The sequence below is a fragment of the Psittacula echo genome, assembly GCF_963264785.1.
Source record: "Psittacula echo genome assembly, chromosome: 1".
Taxonomy (NCBI): Eukaryota; Metazoa; Chordata; class Aves; order Psittaciformes; family Psittacidae; genus Psittacula; species Psittacula echo.
In genome coordinates, this window is record NC_137735.1 from 149,346,612 (window position 1) to 149,365,967 (window position 19,356).

The 19,356-nt window shown below is 38.7% G+C and overlaps 1 protein-coding gene across 6 annotated transcripts in view; it reads left to right on the forward strand.

The window, feature by feature from the left end:
- TBK1 (TANK binding kinase 1) overlaps positions 1-19,356 on the forward strand; it is a 30,385-nt gene that overhangs the window by 424 nt on the left and 10,605 nt on the right. For 4 of the 6 annotated variants that reach the window (XM_080639127.1, XM_080639128.1, XM_080639132.1 and 1 more), the window contains exons 2-12: positions 4,305-4,425; positions 6,236-6,376; positions 7,165-7,294; positions 7,895-8,076; positions 8,867-9,027; positions 10,977-11,087; positions 12,851-13,030; positions 14,504-14,700; positions 15,912-15,970; positions 16,980-17,071; positions 17,509-17,610. In XM_080639127.1, the coding sequence (XP_080495253.1) occupies positions 4,339-4,425; positions 6,236-6,376; positions 7,165-7,294; positions 7,895-8,076; positions 8,867-9,027; positions 10,977-11,087; positions 12,851-13,030; positions 14,504-14,700; positions 15,912-15,970; positions 16,980-17,071; positions 17,509-17,610 (1,442 nt within the window). In that variant the 5' untranslated portion in view covers positions 4,305-4,338. The other 2 variants (XM_080639129.1, XM_080639130.1) reach the window with 2 other exon arrangements.

Below are 19,356 nucleotides of genomic sequence, written 5' to 3' on the forward strand. Positions count from 1 at the left end.
TGTCGGCAGGTCGCGACCCGTCCGATTAGTTTTGTAATTGGAAGTGGGGGGGAAGCCAAGCGAAGCATATGTTTGCGGTGGTTTGTTTAAAGCGTTCCTCAGGTAGCGGTGTCGCCGTCGTGTTTGTAGAAGTTGCTAAACTTTTACTTGAGGAAGGATGTCCTGTTGTGGAGGTGAGCTGCTGCACCGTGCCCTTCGCACCCCTCTGAATGCGGGGCTGGCTGGTCGCTGGGGTGGACCTGTGGCCACCCATTGCTTTCTAGGAGCTGCTGTCACTGACAGGAGGCGGAGTCGTCCTACCCCATTACGGACTAGAAACGCCAAAAGCAGTGGTGCTGAGCAGCGCTGGAGCCAGGCTTGGCATTTGTTTTGCGGGCCTTTGCATGTCCGGCTTCGTGTGCTTCAGAGCAGCACCTTGTATAGCCCGGGGCAGGGTGTCTGGTAATTGAGATACAGCTGTTGGACTGGGAAATCCCGGGAGGAGATTAGATGCAGGAAACAGGAACTTTGGCGGGGGGGCGTTTCCTAGGCTAGGTTTCCTTTCTCTCTAAGAGAGGGCATACAGGAAGTGTAAAACCGTTGTGTTTACCAGACTCTGTGATGCTAACATTACATTTATTCAGAACCTCAGCACTTTGCCTGTCTGCTTTGGTGGCAAATGGGATCTTGTTTGTAGGCAGAAAGAGCCTTCACTTTAAGTTCTCCATCTGCCCTACTCTCCTGGAGAACTTGTACGTTGCAGCTGTTAACAGGGGAAGTACCTGGTTTATGTGCTTATCCCACGTGCCTGAGGTAGCAGCACACTTCTTTGTATGAATTAGAAGCAGTCAGTACTTCTGCTTCAAAGACGGGGAGTTTAAAATGTCACGGTAGCAATGCAGTCTTTTTCTATTACAACTGCCCCTGCTGATAAATAACGAAGTGGTAGGTATCAGCAGAGCAGGGAAAAAAACCCCAACCCAAAAAGCATCCTTGAAACCCTTGCAGTGCTAATGAGTCATGGAGGACAGTAACTCACACTGCTGGTGGAAGGGAGAACTAGGCAGATGTGAGGAACATCTAGGATCAGACTTAAGACCATAAATGAGATTTGAAAAAATAGAAAGTTCAGCATTAAATCTATTGACAGGAACAAACATACAGTTATATATATGTGTGTGTGTGTGTGCATTTTAATATGAAGCTTAGTGAATTGATTTAGGAAGGTAATGAAAAATATGAAAAGAAATCTCAGCCACCTGAATCGAGTCAGAAAAAGCAAAGATCAGTTCTGAATCAGTCTAAGAAAGGAAATCAGAGGAGGTCTAACACCTTATGTAAGTTATTCAATCAAATTATTATAATTTGAAGACTAAAAGCTAAATGAGACTTTAAAAGTGAAGACTCTGCCAGAACAGAGTAGACTTTATTATTATTATTATTATAATAAAAATACTACTTTGACAAAAAAAAAAAAAAAAAGGTTGTAGTGCAACACTGACTCTGGTTTGGCCCTGGGATTAATACTGGCATAATTATGTCTGTAGTTTTATGAGTGAAAAACCCAGACCTTGAGAACCCATTAGTGACTTGCTGTTTTGTTGGGGTTTTTTTAAATCCATTGGATTCTGTTCAAGCTCATCTGTTGTAGGCTTGTCCCTGTTCTGTTGTCACCCACTGAGCTTCATGAAAATTTAATTCGAAAGTAAGAAAGTAAAGGGATGATCTCATACATAAACTACATCATCTTTATCACTTCAGGCAACGTAATAATTCAGTCTCTAATGGGCTGCTAAAATTTTTAGTATTTGAACACATCAGTGAAGAAACTCTGTTTACTTGATCCTACTGCACATTTCCTGACTGCTTAGAAAGGATTCATCATGTTTCTGCATCTTGGAATGAGTTTAATGAACATTGTGCTGAAATACATGACAAAATATGTTCTTACTGGCAATGTGCCAGCTGGCTTGTTGCAAGCAGAGTTCTAATTATGAGGAACTTTTTAATTTGGAGATTTTGCGTGTGATTTACAGAGTGGTCTGTGCATTATTTCCTTGCAGACCTCTTGGTTACCTCTGTGTCTGCATTGTAGATAACTCTTTGGCATCTATGGTAATTGCCAGCTGGGAAAAATGGAATTGTTCTACTATTGCAAATTGTCACAGTGAACTGAGAATTGTAGGGGTTTGGGATGTGCTGTTGCAGGTTTGTTTGGTTCGGATTTGAGGTGAAACCTTTTTTCCCTTCTCTGTATTAAGAACTTTATCTAGATTTTGAAAATGGTGTTGCTGCATGATACTGAATGTAGAGGGATGTGAGGTCTTTGCATTGTGTCGTTGAGTTCTGTATGCGACATGTCCATTACCTGGATGTTTTGGGACAGTGTTACAAGAAACTCCACATCTTATTGTGAGCAAATGAATGGAAGTATGAAATCTGCAGTCGCTGTGCATAGAGAAATGTGTTCAAAGACATGAGACAATTCCTGTGTCTGTGTGTCGTGGTGTGGGTGGGATCAGGAGCAGTGCAAAGGTGGGGCGGCTGGAGCGGGATGAGGAGCAGTGCTGCGGTGGCCGGCCTGCAGCTTTCCCTGCTCTCCTGTAGTACACACCATGAGGCTTGTGCTGGTTTGGTCTTGTGCGCCAGGGAGTCCTCAGATAGCGCCAACCATCTTCTTGCAATAACATGCACAGGAAACTGTCATTCTAGTAGTTAGAGGAAAGGCTTCTTTGTTTCTTTTGAGTATCAGCTGTTTCTTATTGGTTAACACAGGCAGATGCAGGATCCGCTGCCAGGCTTGAAGAAAAGCTGCTGCTGCAGGACTTTACCCTGGAAGCTACGTGTTTGATCTTATAGCCTTTCACTAGATTTAATTGCAAAACCAGGTTTTTTAATTAACCAAAAGGGAATGGCATTCACCTGGAGCTCCTCCTGTTTTGACAGGGGGGAAAATTCTGGCAGTTCTAATGTTGTTTTTAATAATTTTAATTTAGTCAAACATTTTTTCTCTTTCATTTGAATCTGTGAAAACCTGAGTGTCTGATAGTTTACATTTCATGAAGGGTGGGCAATCCAGACTGTCTTTCTAGAAAAGATGTGACATTCCAGATGTGAAGTTTAGAAATGGGAGAAATGTCCCTTAATTTCTTCCTGTGGTCCTAATGAGGAGCTGAAAATACTTGTGTTAACTTGTGACTTTTATCTAGCTCATGTAAAATAGCTTTTCATAAGTAGCTAGGCCGGTTCCTTTACAGTTGTACTGAAGTGCAACTTCCGAAGCCCAAGCAGTCTAAATAAGTAAATGTGTGTGTATATATATAAAAGATATATATATATACACATATATGTATATCTGCATCATCTCTAATATGTATTATTTGGCATATATACCCAATCATGGCATTGTTCATAGGTCTTACTGATTTTCAAAAGACCTTGTGCATGTGGTTTTGACTCTTTCCTAGTCTGCTCTCATGATACCCCACTTGGAGCACTGTTTGCAGTTCTGGTGTCCTCCACATAAGAAGAACATGGAGCTGTTGAGCAAGTCCAGAGGAGGGCCACGAGGATGATCAGGGACTGGAGCACCTCCCGTAGGAAGATAGGCTGAGAAAGTTGGGGCTGTTCAGCCTGGAGAAGAGAAGGCTGCGTGGAGACCTCATAGCAGCCTTCCAGTATCTGAAGGGGGCCTACAAGGGTGCTAGAGAGGGACTCTTCATCAGGGACTGCAGCAATAGGGCAAGGGGGAATGGGTTTAAACTTAAACAGGGCAAGTTCAGGTTAGATATAAGGAAGAAGTTCTTTGCTGTGAGGGTGGTGAGGCACGGGAACAGGTGACCCAAAGAAGTGGATGCTGCATCCCTGGCAGTGTTCAAGGACTGGCTGCACAAAGTGTTGGGCAACATGATCTAGTGTGAGGTGTCCCTGCCCATGGCAGGGGAGTTGTAACTTGATGATCTTAAGGTCCTTTCCAACCCAAACCATTCTATGATTCTATAGTTTTTGTTACTGCATCATTAAGCACCTGTGTACAACAGAAAAGGGATTATAAAGCTTTCACTTTTCCAGTCGATTTTTTAAACAAAGTTTGGGGAGTAAAGATCTCAAATGAAGAGAGGTGTTGTGTCTATGGCATTAGTTTGATTGTTGAGCTTGGTTTTGTTTGGTTCATCTTTTATTCCTCTAGTTGGTTGTTCTTAATTATTTCTGTATGTCTTTGGAGTTGTGGTTAAGTTGGAGTTTTGTTCCTTCTAATTAAAATAAGTCCCTTTTGTGTATTTTACTAAATTATGATTCCATGTATTTAACCTTTTGTTTTTAAGGTGAAAAAGAAAACTGTCTAATCAACGAGCAAAGATGCAGAGCACTTTGAACTACCTCTGGCTGTTGTCTGACATCCTAGGGCAGGGAGCTACTGCAAATGTTTTCCGGGGCCGACACAAGGTTGGTGAGGAATTGCTAATCTGAGTAATATATAAAACTGTTTGGTTTTTTTTTCCATATATGAGCAGTATCATGAAATCAACAAAAAATATTCAAGATTTAAGCCTAAAACAAATATATCTTTGCTAATTCTTTAAGCTTTTAATTGTTAATACTCATCCATTTAATTGAGTTCTATACAGTAATTTCTGTGGATTTTTTTCCAATATTGTTCTGTTTGTCCTTGTAAAATATGAAATATTATTAAGTATCCTATGATCCATTCCTCTGTTCTTTGGTTTTATGGAAAAAGTACTCCTCGTTTAAGAACCTAAATAGCAATGAAAGTCTTCGTCAGTTTTTATTACATTACATGATATGCTGTTTTTTTTCTTGATTAAATTATCTTTTCACAGTTTTCCCCTATTATTTTAAAACCCATTTTTTGTGATTTTTACTATTTTTCAATATTCTTGATATATTTTTAACATATTATCCTGCTGGATGAAGTTGCTGTTAGTCTTTGCCCTTAAGTCAATGCTTCATACATGTCTAGAACACCATTTTCTTGGTGACATGCCATTTTTAATCACTACAAAATAGGACATCTTTGAGGAGTTTTGCCATGCAAATGTTATACTGATGTGTATATTGTAACCTGAGTGAGGAGCTAAAATAACCTTACTTGTGTAGGTCATTCTATTCCTATGAACTTCATGGTATATCTCACAAAATAAAGATAAGACTAGTTGTGAAAATAATGTTCTCTTATAGTAATGACAGTCTGTGTGAAATCAGAGTAAAGTTATATATAAGCTACAGTGCTTTCTATGTTCCACATTTAACCATGAAGCAACACTAAGTAATTATTTAGCTGTTAATGTGCTTTTCCAGGTAAGTGGATTTCCTCACAGAATGATTCCCCTTTAAAGCTTATGTTTTCATGCTCGCACCTCCCATCAGCCTCTCTAGTCTGAGTGTGTGGCCGGCAACTTGTCAGTGAGAGAAAACTTTTATCTGGGCACCAGTAGTGCATATAAGTGTGTTGTATAACAGGAAGGCTTTGTCCTTAGCAAGAATCTGTCACCCACATGGGTGCTAATGTATGCTTATTCCTAGAGTGGTTGCAGGGAGGTACTTGGCCCTAAAAGGGACCAGAACTGCACTCTCAGCTGGTGCTGTGAGTGCCTGAGCATGTTGAGGCTTAGTCCCACTTGAAAACTGAAGTCTCTGACTGAGCTCATGTCTGTGCTCCTGTTACTTATTATGTGGGTTTGAATTGCTTCAGGATTTTGCATGAGTGGTATGTAGTGCCTGACACTGCCTTCTTTGAAAAAATAGTATACTGCTTTATGAGCATAAACAGAACAATAAAGAAAAAGAGCAGTGTTCAGCTTCTGAAAGTTGTTTCTTAAGCAAGCTAAGATTCTCAACTGAAGCATGTGCGTGTCTCTTACTGATTGATGCAAGTGGCCTACCTCTTGCTGAAATTTTATTTTTCAGCAAAGTTTATGTGTCGTTCTTAAATGTGAAACCCTTCTTATGCTAATTGCTCTTTGTTTTTAAAAGCACTTAGATTTTGTGGGCTAACACTGAGTTTCCGTTCTGCTAGTCTGTTTGCTTCTAGTCTATGTTGAACTAAACCAGGATATACACAAATTTTTTTAGTAGGATCTTAATTTTCACCTTACTCAAAATGCTATTTTGAACTATTTGTAATCTGGGCATGCTCATATGCACAACAGAGGACCTCAAAATGCTTGGATAATGGCATATACACATTTACAGACTTATGCTTCTGTTTGATTAGTAATTTGTTTGTTTTTAACAGAAAACTGGGGATTTATATGCTGTCAAAGTTTTTAACAGTCTAAGTTTCCTTCGTCCTGTGGATGTTCAGATGCGAGAGTTTGAAGTGTTGAAGAAACTAAATCATAAGAACATTGTCAAGCTGTTTGCCATTGAAGAAGAGGTAATGAATCGCAGTTGTGATCTGATGTGCATGGTAGTAACTGTGGTAACTGTCTTTTTTCTATATCCTTAACTATAGAGGATAAAGTTACATTTTTAAAGAATGGTAACATATATGATGATATAAGTACTCTGACCCAACCACCACTGGTTTTTGTTTTTCTTTTTTTGTTGTTGTTGTTGAAAGAATATGCTTGCACAGATTATGGTTCTTCAAAGCCATCTCGAGAAGCTGTTGTCCTAAGCTTGAATAAGGATTTTGAAGCTATCTACATGTATGAATATTTAATACATACTGATAGTGGCAGGTGTGTCAGTAATCCTGATAGTTTGATGCTTTTGCTTTGCAACTAGGTAAAATAATGACATAGGACATGTAGAACTGTATGTTAATATGGATTGCAGTTGTGCTGAGAATGAGACTGGTCAGCTGAAATGGCCCAGATGCTGAGATTAGTAAAGAGGAAAGAAGGACAATTGCTGCTGCTGCTCTCTGCTCTTCTGTGTTGTAGTTCTTCATTTGTCTAGCTGTCAATACTGCTGTCAACCCTCTAAGTGCCTAGAACTTGAGGCTTTCTTAAATTTTTCCGCCATCTCCAGGTTAAAATCCATGAAGCAATATAAATAAATAACCTACACTTCTTTTGAAGATCTGCAGAATGGGATTTGCTGTCTAGTTACAGATTTTCTTTTATATTTTTTTTTAACTAAGATCCTGTGGTTATATGTAATTTCTGACATTGTTTTCACAATAGTCACAGGCTTACTTTCTTAATTTTATTTTTTCAGACAACGACTAGACACAAAGTACTAGTTATGGAGTTTTGTCCATGTGGGAGTTTATACACAGTTTTAGAGGAGCCCTCTAATGCCTTTGGTTTGCCAGAGTCTGAGTTCTTAATTGTTTTGAGAGATGTGGGTATGTAGACTTTGTTCTTTGCTCTTTTTTCTAATTTATTGACTGAAACAAAGTCATACCTGTTGTGTTTATCTTGAAATGGCAAGAGATGAGAGATTTGAATGACTGTCAACTAACTGAGCAAATGAATATGGTCGTATGGAGTCACATCTTTCGCTTATGTCTAGATGATATAGATAGCTGCATTAAGATGACATTGCTGTTTAAAGCATTGCTATAATTCTTTGTTTATTTCAGGATTATTTGTCACGTTTTAGAGTGATGCCCAGTGACAGTCTCAGAAGAGTCAATTAGAAAAATAATGAGGCTTACCTGTGTCTGCCTGTTATAGAATTTTCGTTTGTTACTTTAATGGTAAGATGTTGCTGAGAGCAGGAGATACTGTAATTTAGCTGCTTGGAAAAAATAAAGTAAAAATGTTTAGGATATTCTCTGGTCCTGGTCTTTTTGTTAATTGAGTGTCCCTTCTTATGTCTGTTTCCCAGTGAGAAAGTAAAAATGTGTGTCTTCATAGCCTCAGTTAAAATTCAGTGCTTATGCAGTTTGTGTCAAGTTATATACATAAATTCTATATTATCTTTTCTTTCTTTTTAATGGAAGTGGCTGGGATGAACCATCTCCGGGAGAATGGAATAGTGCATCGTGACATCAAACCAGGCAACATAATGCGTGTTATTGGTGAAGATGGTCAATCTGTTTACAAACTGACAGACTTCGGTGCTGCAAGAGAACTTGAAGATGATGAACAATTTGTTTCTCTGTATGGCACAGAAGAATATTTAGTAAGCTCATATGATTTCACTTTCTCTTGAATTGTTTGAAGCCCAGGGCCGTTTGTGATGAGAGTTGAGTAGGTGAAGGTTGGACTGTTTGGAATTGTTTTTACAACTTTAAACCTTTTTCACATTAGGTTGTGCCAGGTCTTTCACTGATCTGAGCACAGTAGCCTTTAAATAATTTCTAGTTCCAGCCTCCATTGCTGCCTTCTGCGAGAGGAAGAACAACAGTATTTTAGTAATGAATGTCTTTGCCTTTATCTCTGTAGATATTTCTCAGTTTTTGTTTGAGCTCTTGCATGATGTTAAGTGTAGTTAAGATTCACTTGACACTTTAGTTACCTGAAGAGAGGCAGGCAGAGAGGCATCAATATAAGCATTTTAGGCATAGTTTTCTTCCTGCCATGTTTTCCCACATGCAGTATTGTAACTGATATTCTCCTCTGCTGTGGATCTTTTTCTAGTTTTGTTTCTTTTGTTTCAAAGTCATCTGGAAGAATACTGGCTTTCACCTCTTTTTTTTATTCTAGTAGTCAGCATTTAGCTAAAATTTTATATATTTTTATAGACCTTTAATGAAAGTGGTTATCATACCTAGGAACACTTTTATGATATCTTGTCAGAATAATTTAAGCAAATTCTTTGATACAAGATAACTTTGCTATTTGATTAAAGATCTGAAAGTTTAGAATGACAAATTACCTTGCTGTGAAATGGCAGATTAGGGTATTGTTCTTTGTATTGTTCATAAGCAATTCCAACTTCTTTTTTTTTTCCTGCTTTTTTTTGTCTTTAGCATCCTGATATGTACGAGCGAGCAGTTTTGAGGAAAGAGCATCAGAAAAAGTACGGAGCAACAGTTGATCTGTGGAGCATAGGGGTGACCTTTTACCATGCTGCAACAGGGAGTTTGCCTTTCCGACCCTTTGAAGGACCTCGTAGAAACAAGGAAGTGATGTAGGTAATTTAGAAGGAGAATTTTATCTGTTTGTAAAATAAGTCAGTCCATGACATGCTTTTTATCAAAAATCCTACACACATGTAGTAAACATTAAAATAGTGAAAATATTTAGGGAAAAACATTCTTTAACTTTGTGGTTTAACCCCAGTAGGTAGCTAAGCATCAAACAGCTGCTCGCCCACTCCCCTGCAGTGGAATAGGGGAGAGAACTGGAAGGGTAAAAGTGTGAAAACTCATGGGTTGAGATAAGATAGTTTAATAAGAAAACAAAAACTACTAAGAAAAAAAAAAACCACAACCCCCCCCAACAAGTCCAACCCCCCCCCACTCCTAAACTGAAAGGAAAACACAACCCAGAAAAGAAAATGGTGCAAAAAATCCCCTGTTCCTCATCATCAGCAAACTGATGTCGGTTCAGTCTCTGACAACTGCCATCCTGGAAATTCCCCACCCCAGCTTTTATTGCTGAGCATAATGTAATATGATATGGGATATCCCTTGGGGTCAGCTTCCAGTACCTCTTTGCAACTTCTTGCCTGCCCCCAGCCTGCTCACTGGCGGGCAGTGTGAGAAGTAGAAAATGCTGTGTAAGCTCTGCTCAGCAGTGGCTAAAACACCCCTGTGTTATCAACACTGTTTCGGTCAAATCTGTGACCGAATACAGCACTGTATGAGCTGCAATGAAGAAAATTAACTCTGTTCCAGCCAAAACCAGTACAAACATTCTGCTTCAACAAGGATTTTACTGTGTTGCACTTTAAAACCTGAGTTAAGCATCAGAGCTCCACCAAAATACTGATGTTTTTCCACATATCTTTCTTTCACCATGGTACTGGGCTGGTCTGTTGCACTGTGGTATATATCACTTGGATATTCAGGAAAAATCACGCCATTTTTAAACAGATTTCCAGTGCTGCAAATTTTTGTTGTCTTTTAAGTGATTGTCTTTCCAGGCAGTCTTGAAATGCGTGCAATACCCATGAGATTTAAGTTTTTTGAGTAGCATGGTTGTGGACAGTGGCTGAAGATAACAAGAATAGCTCCTGACTGTGAAACTGAAGTTGTGTTTATGATGCACTGTTTGGAATTGGTTCCTGTTTTGCCTTAGTCTAGTTCTGTTTTGTTGTTCTGTGTGTTGCATTTAAAAAATAAAGCAGGGTGGTACTTGGGAACTCTCATAGGCCAGTAACATTTCCGTCCTGGTACTCCTTGCAGAGCTGACTTCAGTTTTCTTAGTTTAAGGAACTGCCCATCTTGTGATTGTCTCACAGGCATTGTTGTTGTATCTACTTGAGAGATAAGCCAAGCAAATGTAGTTTGTGTGTGCCTTGTCCTCCAAAAAGAAAGCACAACTGAAATTTTCTATTGCAAAAAGCCTATTGCTCCTGATTTGTTTAATGAGAAATTTGAGAAATACTAGCCTGGTCAGTACAGAGTTAGACAATGCCAAATTGTGTGCCAATTGCTAAATGTTTCCAAGTTAAAGTAATTCCTCAGAGTCCATCTCCTGTTCCTTCTTTATCCCCAAGTGACTTTGTGTGGCTGAATGTCGCCTCTTGCCATGGAATATGTTAGAAGTTACTCATGTAAGTGCCTAATTTGAACAGCCTTGAAAATCTGACTCTGATTAATTAGAACTTGTAGAAAAGAAAAAAAATCAGCTTCTTTTGGTGATTCCTGAAATCTCTCCTCAGTTTTTCCTGAACTTAGGTAGACAAAGATGTTTCTCCACACAGCCCAAAGTGTTTAATTTTCATTGTTTACTGTTTAAGCACCACTCTCTGTCAGCTTGTAAGTAAAGCTTCCCAGTTATTGCACCACCTACAAATTTAGGCCAGCCCATTATTTCTATTTGTATTATTGCCATTTGAGGATCAGTTACCGGACCTATGTATGTGTAAGAGGTAGTAGTTGAAGTCTGTATTATTTTTATAATGTATCACAGGTACAAGATAATCACTGAAAAGCCTCCTGGTGCTATTTCTGGAATACAGAAAGCAGAAAATGGACCAATTGAGTGGAGGCGGGAGATGCCTGTTTCTTGTAGTCTTTCGAAGTAAGTTTGAACTTCTCACAAAATGTTTCAACACTACTTGATTGGGTTTTTCCAATTATTCTCTCAGGATTGCATCTTTGGAACAGAGCTCTGACTGCTGCAATTGCTTTCTTTGAACTCTTCAGTAGGTCAGTACACTCTACTTTTAGGTTGCCGACTGCTTTTTCTTCCCATCCATCCAAGTAGTTTTATGGTTGCTAATTTACAAATGAGCACCTGAGAATCTGAAGTGGTATGAGTAGAAGAAAGATTATTACTCTATTTTCTCCACCCTCAGGAAAGAGCATGAAGATTCATTCGTCCAAGAATGTGACTTCAGACATTACAAAGATTAGGCAATAGGAAGGAAATGATAAGAAAAGACAGTTCAGAGACTTGCATTTTTGCCAGGGAGGGGAAAAAAACCATCACATCAGCACATTTTAACATCTTCTCATAGCATCTTCTACATTTTTTTTATCATCATATGTTTGCTTCATGTGTCGTAATCCTCAGTAGGAAGAGCCATGGAAGATCTAAGGTCTCAATATGATCTTAAAAACACCTCCCATAACCCATTTACCTATTTATCTTCCTGAGACTTCCTCAGTATTTTAAAGTTACTGCTCTTACATGGTAAAGGGAGAAAGAAATTGTTCTGTGAACAGATTCTAGAAACAAATGTTTCTGAAAGCCAAATTTGGAGATTGTCGTGGTTTAAGCCGAGGCCGTAAATTAGAACCATGCAGTCTGCTTCTCCCCCTACCTTTCTTCCCTCTGCTCCTGGAGAGATGGGGAGGAGAATCGAAAGAATGCAACTCCCATGGGTTGAGATAAGAACAGTTTAGTAACTAAGGTATAACACAAATCACTACTGCTACCACCAATAATAATAATGATAAAGGAAATAACAAGGGAAGAGAATACAACACCTCACCGACCGGTACCTCGCCCCCACCCAGCAGTGTGCCCGCCCTTCCGGGTAACTCTCCAGTTACATCCTGGGCATGATGTGCTATGGTATGGAATACCTCTTTGGCTAGTTTGGGTCAGGTGTCCTGTCCCTGCTTCCTCCCGGCTTCTCCTCCTCCCTGGCAGAGCATGAGACTCACAAAGTCCTTGGTCAGGGTAAACATTCTGACCAGCAACTGAAAACATCGGCTTTATCAGTATTATTCCCAGGCCAAAAGTCAAAACCACAGCGCTGCACCAGCTACTAAAAAGGAGAAAAATTGACTGCTGCTGCTGAACCCAGGACAGAGATCCATAAGGGGTGTAGAGTGAAAGTCTGGTTTATATCCATTTATTAGTTTATAGTGTGCAGAACTTACAATTTATATATGTATTTTTCATGATAATGCTCAGTTGTTTCTTTTTCTTATTCCATATAATTGAAGTGCTTGAAAGAATAAAGGAAGCAGACTTTATTAAACATCTGTTCAGGCTAATATTTTCAAGTAGTATTTGAACAGTATTTACTGTTATATGTTTAGTACTAAAGTGAGTTTGAGTACAGCATCCACTGACCTCTAATGGGGCTGTCTGTCAAACCGTTTCAAAGCAAACTCCAGTGGCTTATAAGCACACTGACAGCCCCATTAGGGGTGTGCATAATGTTAAAACTGAAGAGGTTGCTCATGATAACACAGGAGTGGGATCCATAAAGTTTCTTGCAATTCAGATTTACATTCATGAGACAAGTAAAATGAAGTGTTGCAATTGCGTATAAGGTGAAAAGATCCAAGTAGATCCAAGTTGTCTTACGTCTTCCCGATGTCCTCTAGGGGTCTGCAAGTACTGCTCACACCTGTCCTTGTGAATATTCTTGAAGCAGACCAGGAAAAATGCTGGGGGTTTGATCAGTTCTTTGCAGAGACGAGTGACATACTGCACCGAATGATAATCCATATCTTTTCACTACAGCAGATGACCTTGCACAAAGTTTATATTCACAGCTATAATACGTAAGTGTTCTTGTTCTCTGTTTTCATTACCGTGTTTTCATTCAGGCAAATTGTACTGTGAGCTCAGATCACCACTGTTACAAATCCAGTGGCCTTCCCTTGGCAGTTTATCTGAGGAAGCTTGTAATTATCCTGTGCAATCCCAGTGCATAGAAGCCTGTTGAACAAAAGTAAAAGTAAAATCACTAAAGGTCAGATCAGTTGATCTTAAACTTGGTCTTCATCAGTGACACAGACTTAATCCTTGATGTGTTACAATGTATGTTCTTAATGGATGCCAACTCATCCCACATTTGTCTACCTTACTTACTGGCAAGGTAGTTTTCCAGAGACTTGTGTTTAGCTCTCTCTTTTCTTATCTTGTCCTCAAGAATACAAAAGGTGCACATCAACTGTGTCTGACATAAAAAGCTCTTGCAGGGGCTCTGAAGTTGTAATTGGTACAATTTAGGATCCTAAGTTATATGGAGTTCACTTTATGGTCATCGAGTGCTGATGTTAAAAGTTGTAAAGTCTGGTTTACAGTTTGATACAAAAATAAGTGTCTTTTCTCTGCCATACTTCAGATAATACAGAGGATGTGTCATTCGCTGATATGTGAACAGTTATTTCATAAAATGTGTAAACACAGTTCTGGCCTTTTTCGATTTTTCTACTGTGTCATTTTTATTTTGAAAAAGGCCAAATGCTATTTTTGCAGAGAAGTCTTGCCTGGAGCTCGAACTGCTATTTGTACTTTATTTTTTAACATTTATTTTATTATTATTTACCTTCATGATTATTTATATACTAGCCGTAGTATTAAGAAGTGATAGTGTGCTAGTGCTGCACAGGAGGCATATTTGTCCTTCATGTTAGTGTGCTTAAGGTTTTTCTTTTGTGGGAGGTTTTGTTTGTTGGGTGGTTTGGGTTTTCTTCTTTTGGAGGTGTGGGGGAAGAAGAGGTTTGTTATAAATTATTATGCCTAGTATCCATTGACTGCTGGTAATAAAACACCAGAGTGTCTTTGGTCTTCCTTCTCACTCCTGTTTTGGAGACAATCTGGCTGTCAGTTTACAGGCCAAATTTAAGGTGTGTGCTTTTTGACATGTAAAACACCAGAATTTTTCTTGGAGAAGCCATCCATCTCCTTTGAAGAAATGCGTATGCCTGAGAAAACAAAAGTATGCTTCCTTTCTCTCATCTGGTGCTGCCCAGGCCAAAGCAAGTTTGTTTACACAGACGTGCTTTGGTGAAAAATCAAGAGGCAGAAAGGGAAGCTTGATATTTTGCAGGAAATAGTATTTGTTTTTGTAACAGAGCAAGCTTGGGCAGCATGCTGCTTTTTGTTCTGCTTCTAAGTCAAATGTTTTATGGGTACAACTAGTTCTTAATCAGAAGTAAAAGAGACATTTATCAAAGTAATGCAAAATCTGAATTATTGAACTGTTGCAGTGAGTCTAACTACTACTGAATGTATTGTTTGTATTATAGAGCTACTATATTTCATGATTTGGTCTACAAACAGACAAAAATACCGTCTCAGAATCAAGAACTGGTATATGAAGGTCGGCGTTTAATACTGGAGCCTGGCAGATTGGCACAGCACTTCCCCAGAACAACTGAAGAGAATCCTATCTTTGTAGTAAGCAGGGAACCGGTGAACATTGTCGGATTAATCTATGAAGAAGGTATATGGAAGCCATTTCCCCTTTCTTATCTTCTGTAAACAGACTCAGTTATTTAATGATTGTTTTATGGCTGTAACATCTTAGAAATAGTTTTTGAAAGTTTTCTCTTTTGATACCTGAAGTTCTAAGAATGCACTTGTTCCCCCTATACCCCCCCCGTGTGTTTTTTTATTCCCCCAAAATGCTGAGTATCTGGCATGTTTGGTCCTAGTGCTGGGTACCTGAGCATCTTTGTGTTAAGTGGGGCCTGTGGACTACTGAAATATTTTGAAGCATGACACTTTTAATAAGTAGAAAGGAAGACTGTAGAATGTAATTCAAAGCTGGTTCTTTTGTTCCATTACTCAGTAAGTGGAAATTCAGGTTTTGACTTCTTATTTTTTAATGTCATGAATGTGGTTAGCCTTTCAGTTAATAGGAGGTCTTAACACCTTACCTTTGCTCGAAACATAAGGTAATGCCATAACAGAAAAAAGAAGAAATTAAGTTTTTGCATTTATCTTTGAGAGGCTAATAGAGGGCTCTGTGCAGACCCCTTTTGTGTAAGAGATGAGCTGGGGGCTATGCCTGCACTTGAGAAGTCAGTAGTGCTTTTGTCAGTGTGTCCTACATACTGACTGCTCTAGCCAGCTGGCACTCGCACAGAGGTGCTGAAGAGGGTGGGTAGGTGAGCTGTTTGTGGGAGGATCAACAGTGCCTTTGTATTGTGTCAGAGCTTCCTAAAGGAGTCAGTGAGTGTGAGAACAAAGTAGATTCAGCTGATAGAGGCTATCCTAGATTTTAAAAAGCCATTTGCTGAAGTTCTGCCCTTAAGAGTCTCAGTGAAACTAAGTGTAAGAGGGAATAGTCTCTCACGTGGGCAAACATAGGGCTGAAGAACAGAAATAAGTGGTTGGTTTTCTCAATGAAGAGACATCAGTAGTGGAGACCTACGTGAAATCTGTACTGTGAAGCATGTTCAAAAGTGAGTCTGGAAAAGGAAGTGAGCGAGTTTGCTGAAGATACCAAGTTACTTAAAATGCTTAAGACAAAGGCTGGCTTTAAAGGTGTGCATAAGAACCACTTTAAATTGAAAGGCAGTAACAGATTAGATGAAAATCCATGTTGATACACGTAAAAACCAGTGCACAGCATGGGGAGGGGAAACAGTCTGAACTTCTGAAGTCTCCTATGGAAAATAATAAAAAAAAGATGTTTGTTTTGCGTTTCAGTTTTACTTCCTAAAGTACATCAACGTTATGATTTGGATGGGGATGCCAGTATGGCTAAAGTGAGTAATTATGATTTTAATTTATATATCTCTCACATAATGAGGATACTGAAATGAAAGCTACTTGATTTTCAGATGAATAATGTTAATGTTAAAAAGAGTTGTAACATGCTAGTGAGGATTCTGATTGACAGAAGCGTATTTATTAACAAGAGCTCCAAAAGTATAGTAAAGCCATACTTTGTATACAAAACATGTTTGTATATTAAAAAACAAAATAAAACCAAAAAACAGGCTTCTAAAGTCCAAGTGCTCTGGTACTGCATAATTCAGTGCTTGTAGGGGAAGGAGGTGGTCACTTCGGAGTTCTGAAGTTAGCTGGAGGACTCATAACATCCTGTCATGGTGCAGAACTTAATATAAGAAAAATAACTTTCCTCTTTTGATGTAGAGGGGTCTCTAGGACTCTGCAGAGTGGAATTTCTTTTGCGTTTTGTAAATTTTCAGAATCTGGGAGATACGTAGAAGTTGTTTCATTCTTTTGGTCACTTTTCTAGAACTACTGGATGGATGCATTGCCATGCTTAGACTTTGTGGCCACCATTTATGCTATGCCTATAAAATACTGGCTGCTGGGAAGCCTTGTATTCAGGCATGGCAGTCCTGAAAGCATGTCTCTTTGAACACCAGAAGTCTTTAAAATTAATGAAGAGAAAGTCATCAGTTTACATTAATGAATTAAAATACTGTGAGTTATAATTTCTGAAACTTTGTCCACAAGTCTAAGTAAATCAGCAAATTTGTAAGTGGAATTAGGTGAATGAAGAGTCCCTAGCCTTAGAATTTAAAAATATGCCATTTTTTCGAGTTTCTTTTCATGCATGTGTTTAATTCCTAAACTACTGAAGAAAGGTACTTGTGACTTTCCAGAAATTAAAGTAAATCCTAAGAGTAAGTGGTGTCATTTTTGTTTATAGGGACTTATTTTCATCCCTAACAGTGATTAATTAATTTGAAACAATTGTGAAGAGAATGCCAGATTAGTACTAATGTTTGTGTTTTCCACCAGGCAGTAACAGGTATCGTCTGTTATGCCTGTAGAGTTGCCACTTCCTTGCTGCTTTACCAGGAGCTGATGCGAAAAGGAGTACGATGGCTAATGTAAGCAACTGATGGAATTTCATTGTACTTGTTTCTTTTTCTAAAAAATTGAGGTATGCCTTTATAATCAATCCATAATTCTGTGATCTCCCAGTATCTTGGGAAGTTTTCTTCACTCCTTGAATATGAATAGGCTTTCTGTCACTTTTTCCTTCTTTCTGTCACTGAGAAAACAAAAATCATTTTTTTTGCAAGGAGGCTTAGGTATTTGCAATTTTGCTTTCTTTTGTAGATTATTTAAGTCTAACCTCTGGTAACATGGAGGTACAGTTCAGCAGCTTACACAGGGTAGTTTTACAGGAGGATTATACTAATGCATCGCTAACTGATAGGAATTCTTACTAGTAGTTACTACTGTAGCTATATTATTGTATTGCTGATTACTGGTAGGATGGCAGTTGAATGCTTTCCCTACCAACTATTGCTTCCCTTTTTAGTGAAATAATCAAGGATGATTACAATGAAATGGTTCACAAAAAGACAGAGGTTGTCATCAGGCTGGATTTCTGCAGCAGAAACATTGAGAAAGCTGAGAAAATGTGAGTAGAAGCACTACACTGAATGCATTGATTTTTCAGTGTCTTTAATGACAGTGGTATTAAGTTATGTTTATTTACAGGGGTTTTGTGTATATAAATAAGTTTGAATCAGCATGGATTTGCTGATGGCATTGACTTAAGCAGATTCAGTATTATGCCTTATGCAAATTAGAGTGTTTATTTTGTGGCTTAACCTAATGGGAGCAGATAATTACTACTAAGTAGTAATTGTATGTGTTCTTTTTCTTATTTCTTCTCTGACTAAGCTCATCTGCTGTTGTTGACTTCAGAAGCTATGGTAAAGCCTGGAAAAAGCTACTCAATTCTTTCCTTTAATTAGTGTTTTAGTGCCTTTGTCACTGAGGTTGCTTGTGTGTTTATTAAGGATGACTGTTAAATACTGCCCTTTCACAGATTTAAGACGTTAGCATTTTCTGCATGGAAGAATTTTAATGTTGAAATGCAACATAGAGCAGCTGAACAAAAAAAAAACCCAAACCCAACAGCAAAAAAACCCCAACCCAACAAAAGTAAAAAACCAAAACCCACAAAACAAACCCACCAAAAACCCACAAAACCACCAGAAAACAAAGCTACATGAGGATGTCACTAGATCAGTGATATCAGTATCACTGTGGGATACTGCACATAGGGATACCAGAGGTAAACTACACAGGAAATTATACTTCTATCATTGTTTTAAGTGCCTGGCTGTTATATTATTTTTGTTTATTTTGGTTAATTCAGAGGACAGAGGTCTGCATCACAGAATCTCACTGTTGTACATATGGACCCATTTAGTTCATTATAGCAGTAAGTTTATTAAAGCACTTTAAAACTGGAAAAAAATAAACAGGGAGGAACTGAAGAATTATTACCTTTTAGAACCAGAAGACTTCCAGGTTTCAAAGACCACAGAAGACACTTATTTCTCTTGTTTTCCGTTCCAAGGAAACAGATGTCTTCCAGTGGTCAGACTCTTCTGCCCTCCCTCTTTTCACTCAAGGCTGTCTGTAGGAGAAGAGATTGCACCATCAAATACATCCTCCAATTTCATTTATTCTGTCTCATGATCTTTGTTTCATCTCCAAGTCCCATGCAATGCCCAGTTCTCAGACAAATTCTTTTCCACTTTTAAAGTGCCTTTTCAGTGTCCTGTTCAGTCTTCCCATAAACTATCATTGGCTCCATCTTTATGGGGGAGAATAAGGTGTGTTACTCTTACACAGTCTGATACAGACTCTTCATGGAATTCTTCTATGGTATTTGTTTTCCTATTCAACTTACTGCCAGGATCCCCCAAATGCTGTCTTGGTCATGGGATTCTCTAAACTTGCTTCCAGGCTGCTCTGAAAATGTGGATGTCCACAAGACGATTGATGCATACATGTTGGAACCATTGCATTTGCAGAGTAGACTTAAGAATAGACTTAAGCCATGTTGGAGCTGCTATGCATTGCAAATTGAACATCTTAGATGTGGTAATTGTAGATACCCAAGAATTTGTCAGATTTGCTGTGTGCATGCCAAACGTGTACAAAATGACACACCTGGGCTCAAAGAGATTTGCTTAAAAAAGAATACCCCAAAACAACCAATCAGTGAAATTAGCAAAGTTGATAACTAGCAAGATAATAGCTCTGTAGCCTAGTTACAAATCATCAGGGCTGTAATCCCAACTCTTCTTGAAGCCAGTTAGTTGACATGACTGGTTCTTGTTCCCTCTCTATTTGGTTCAGATAGCTT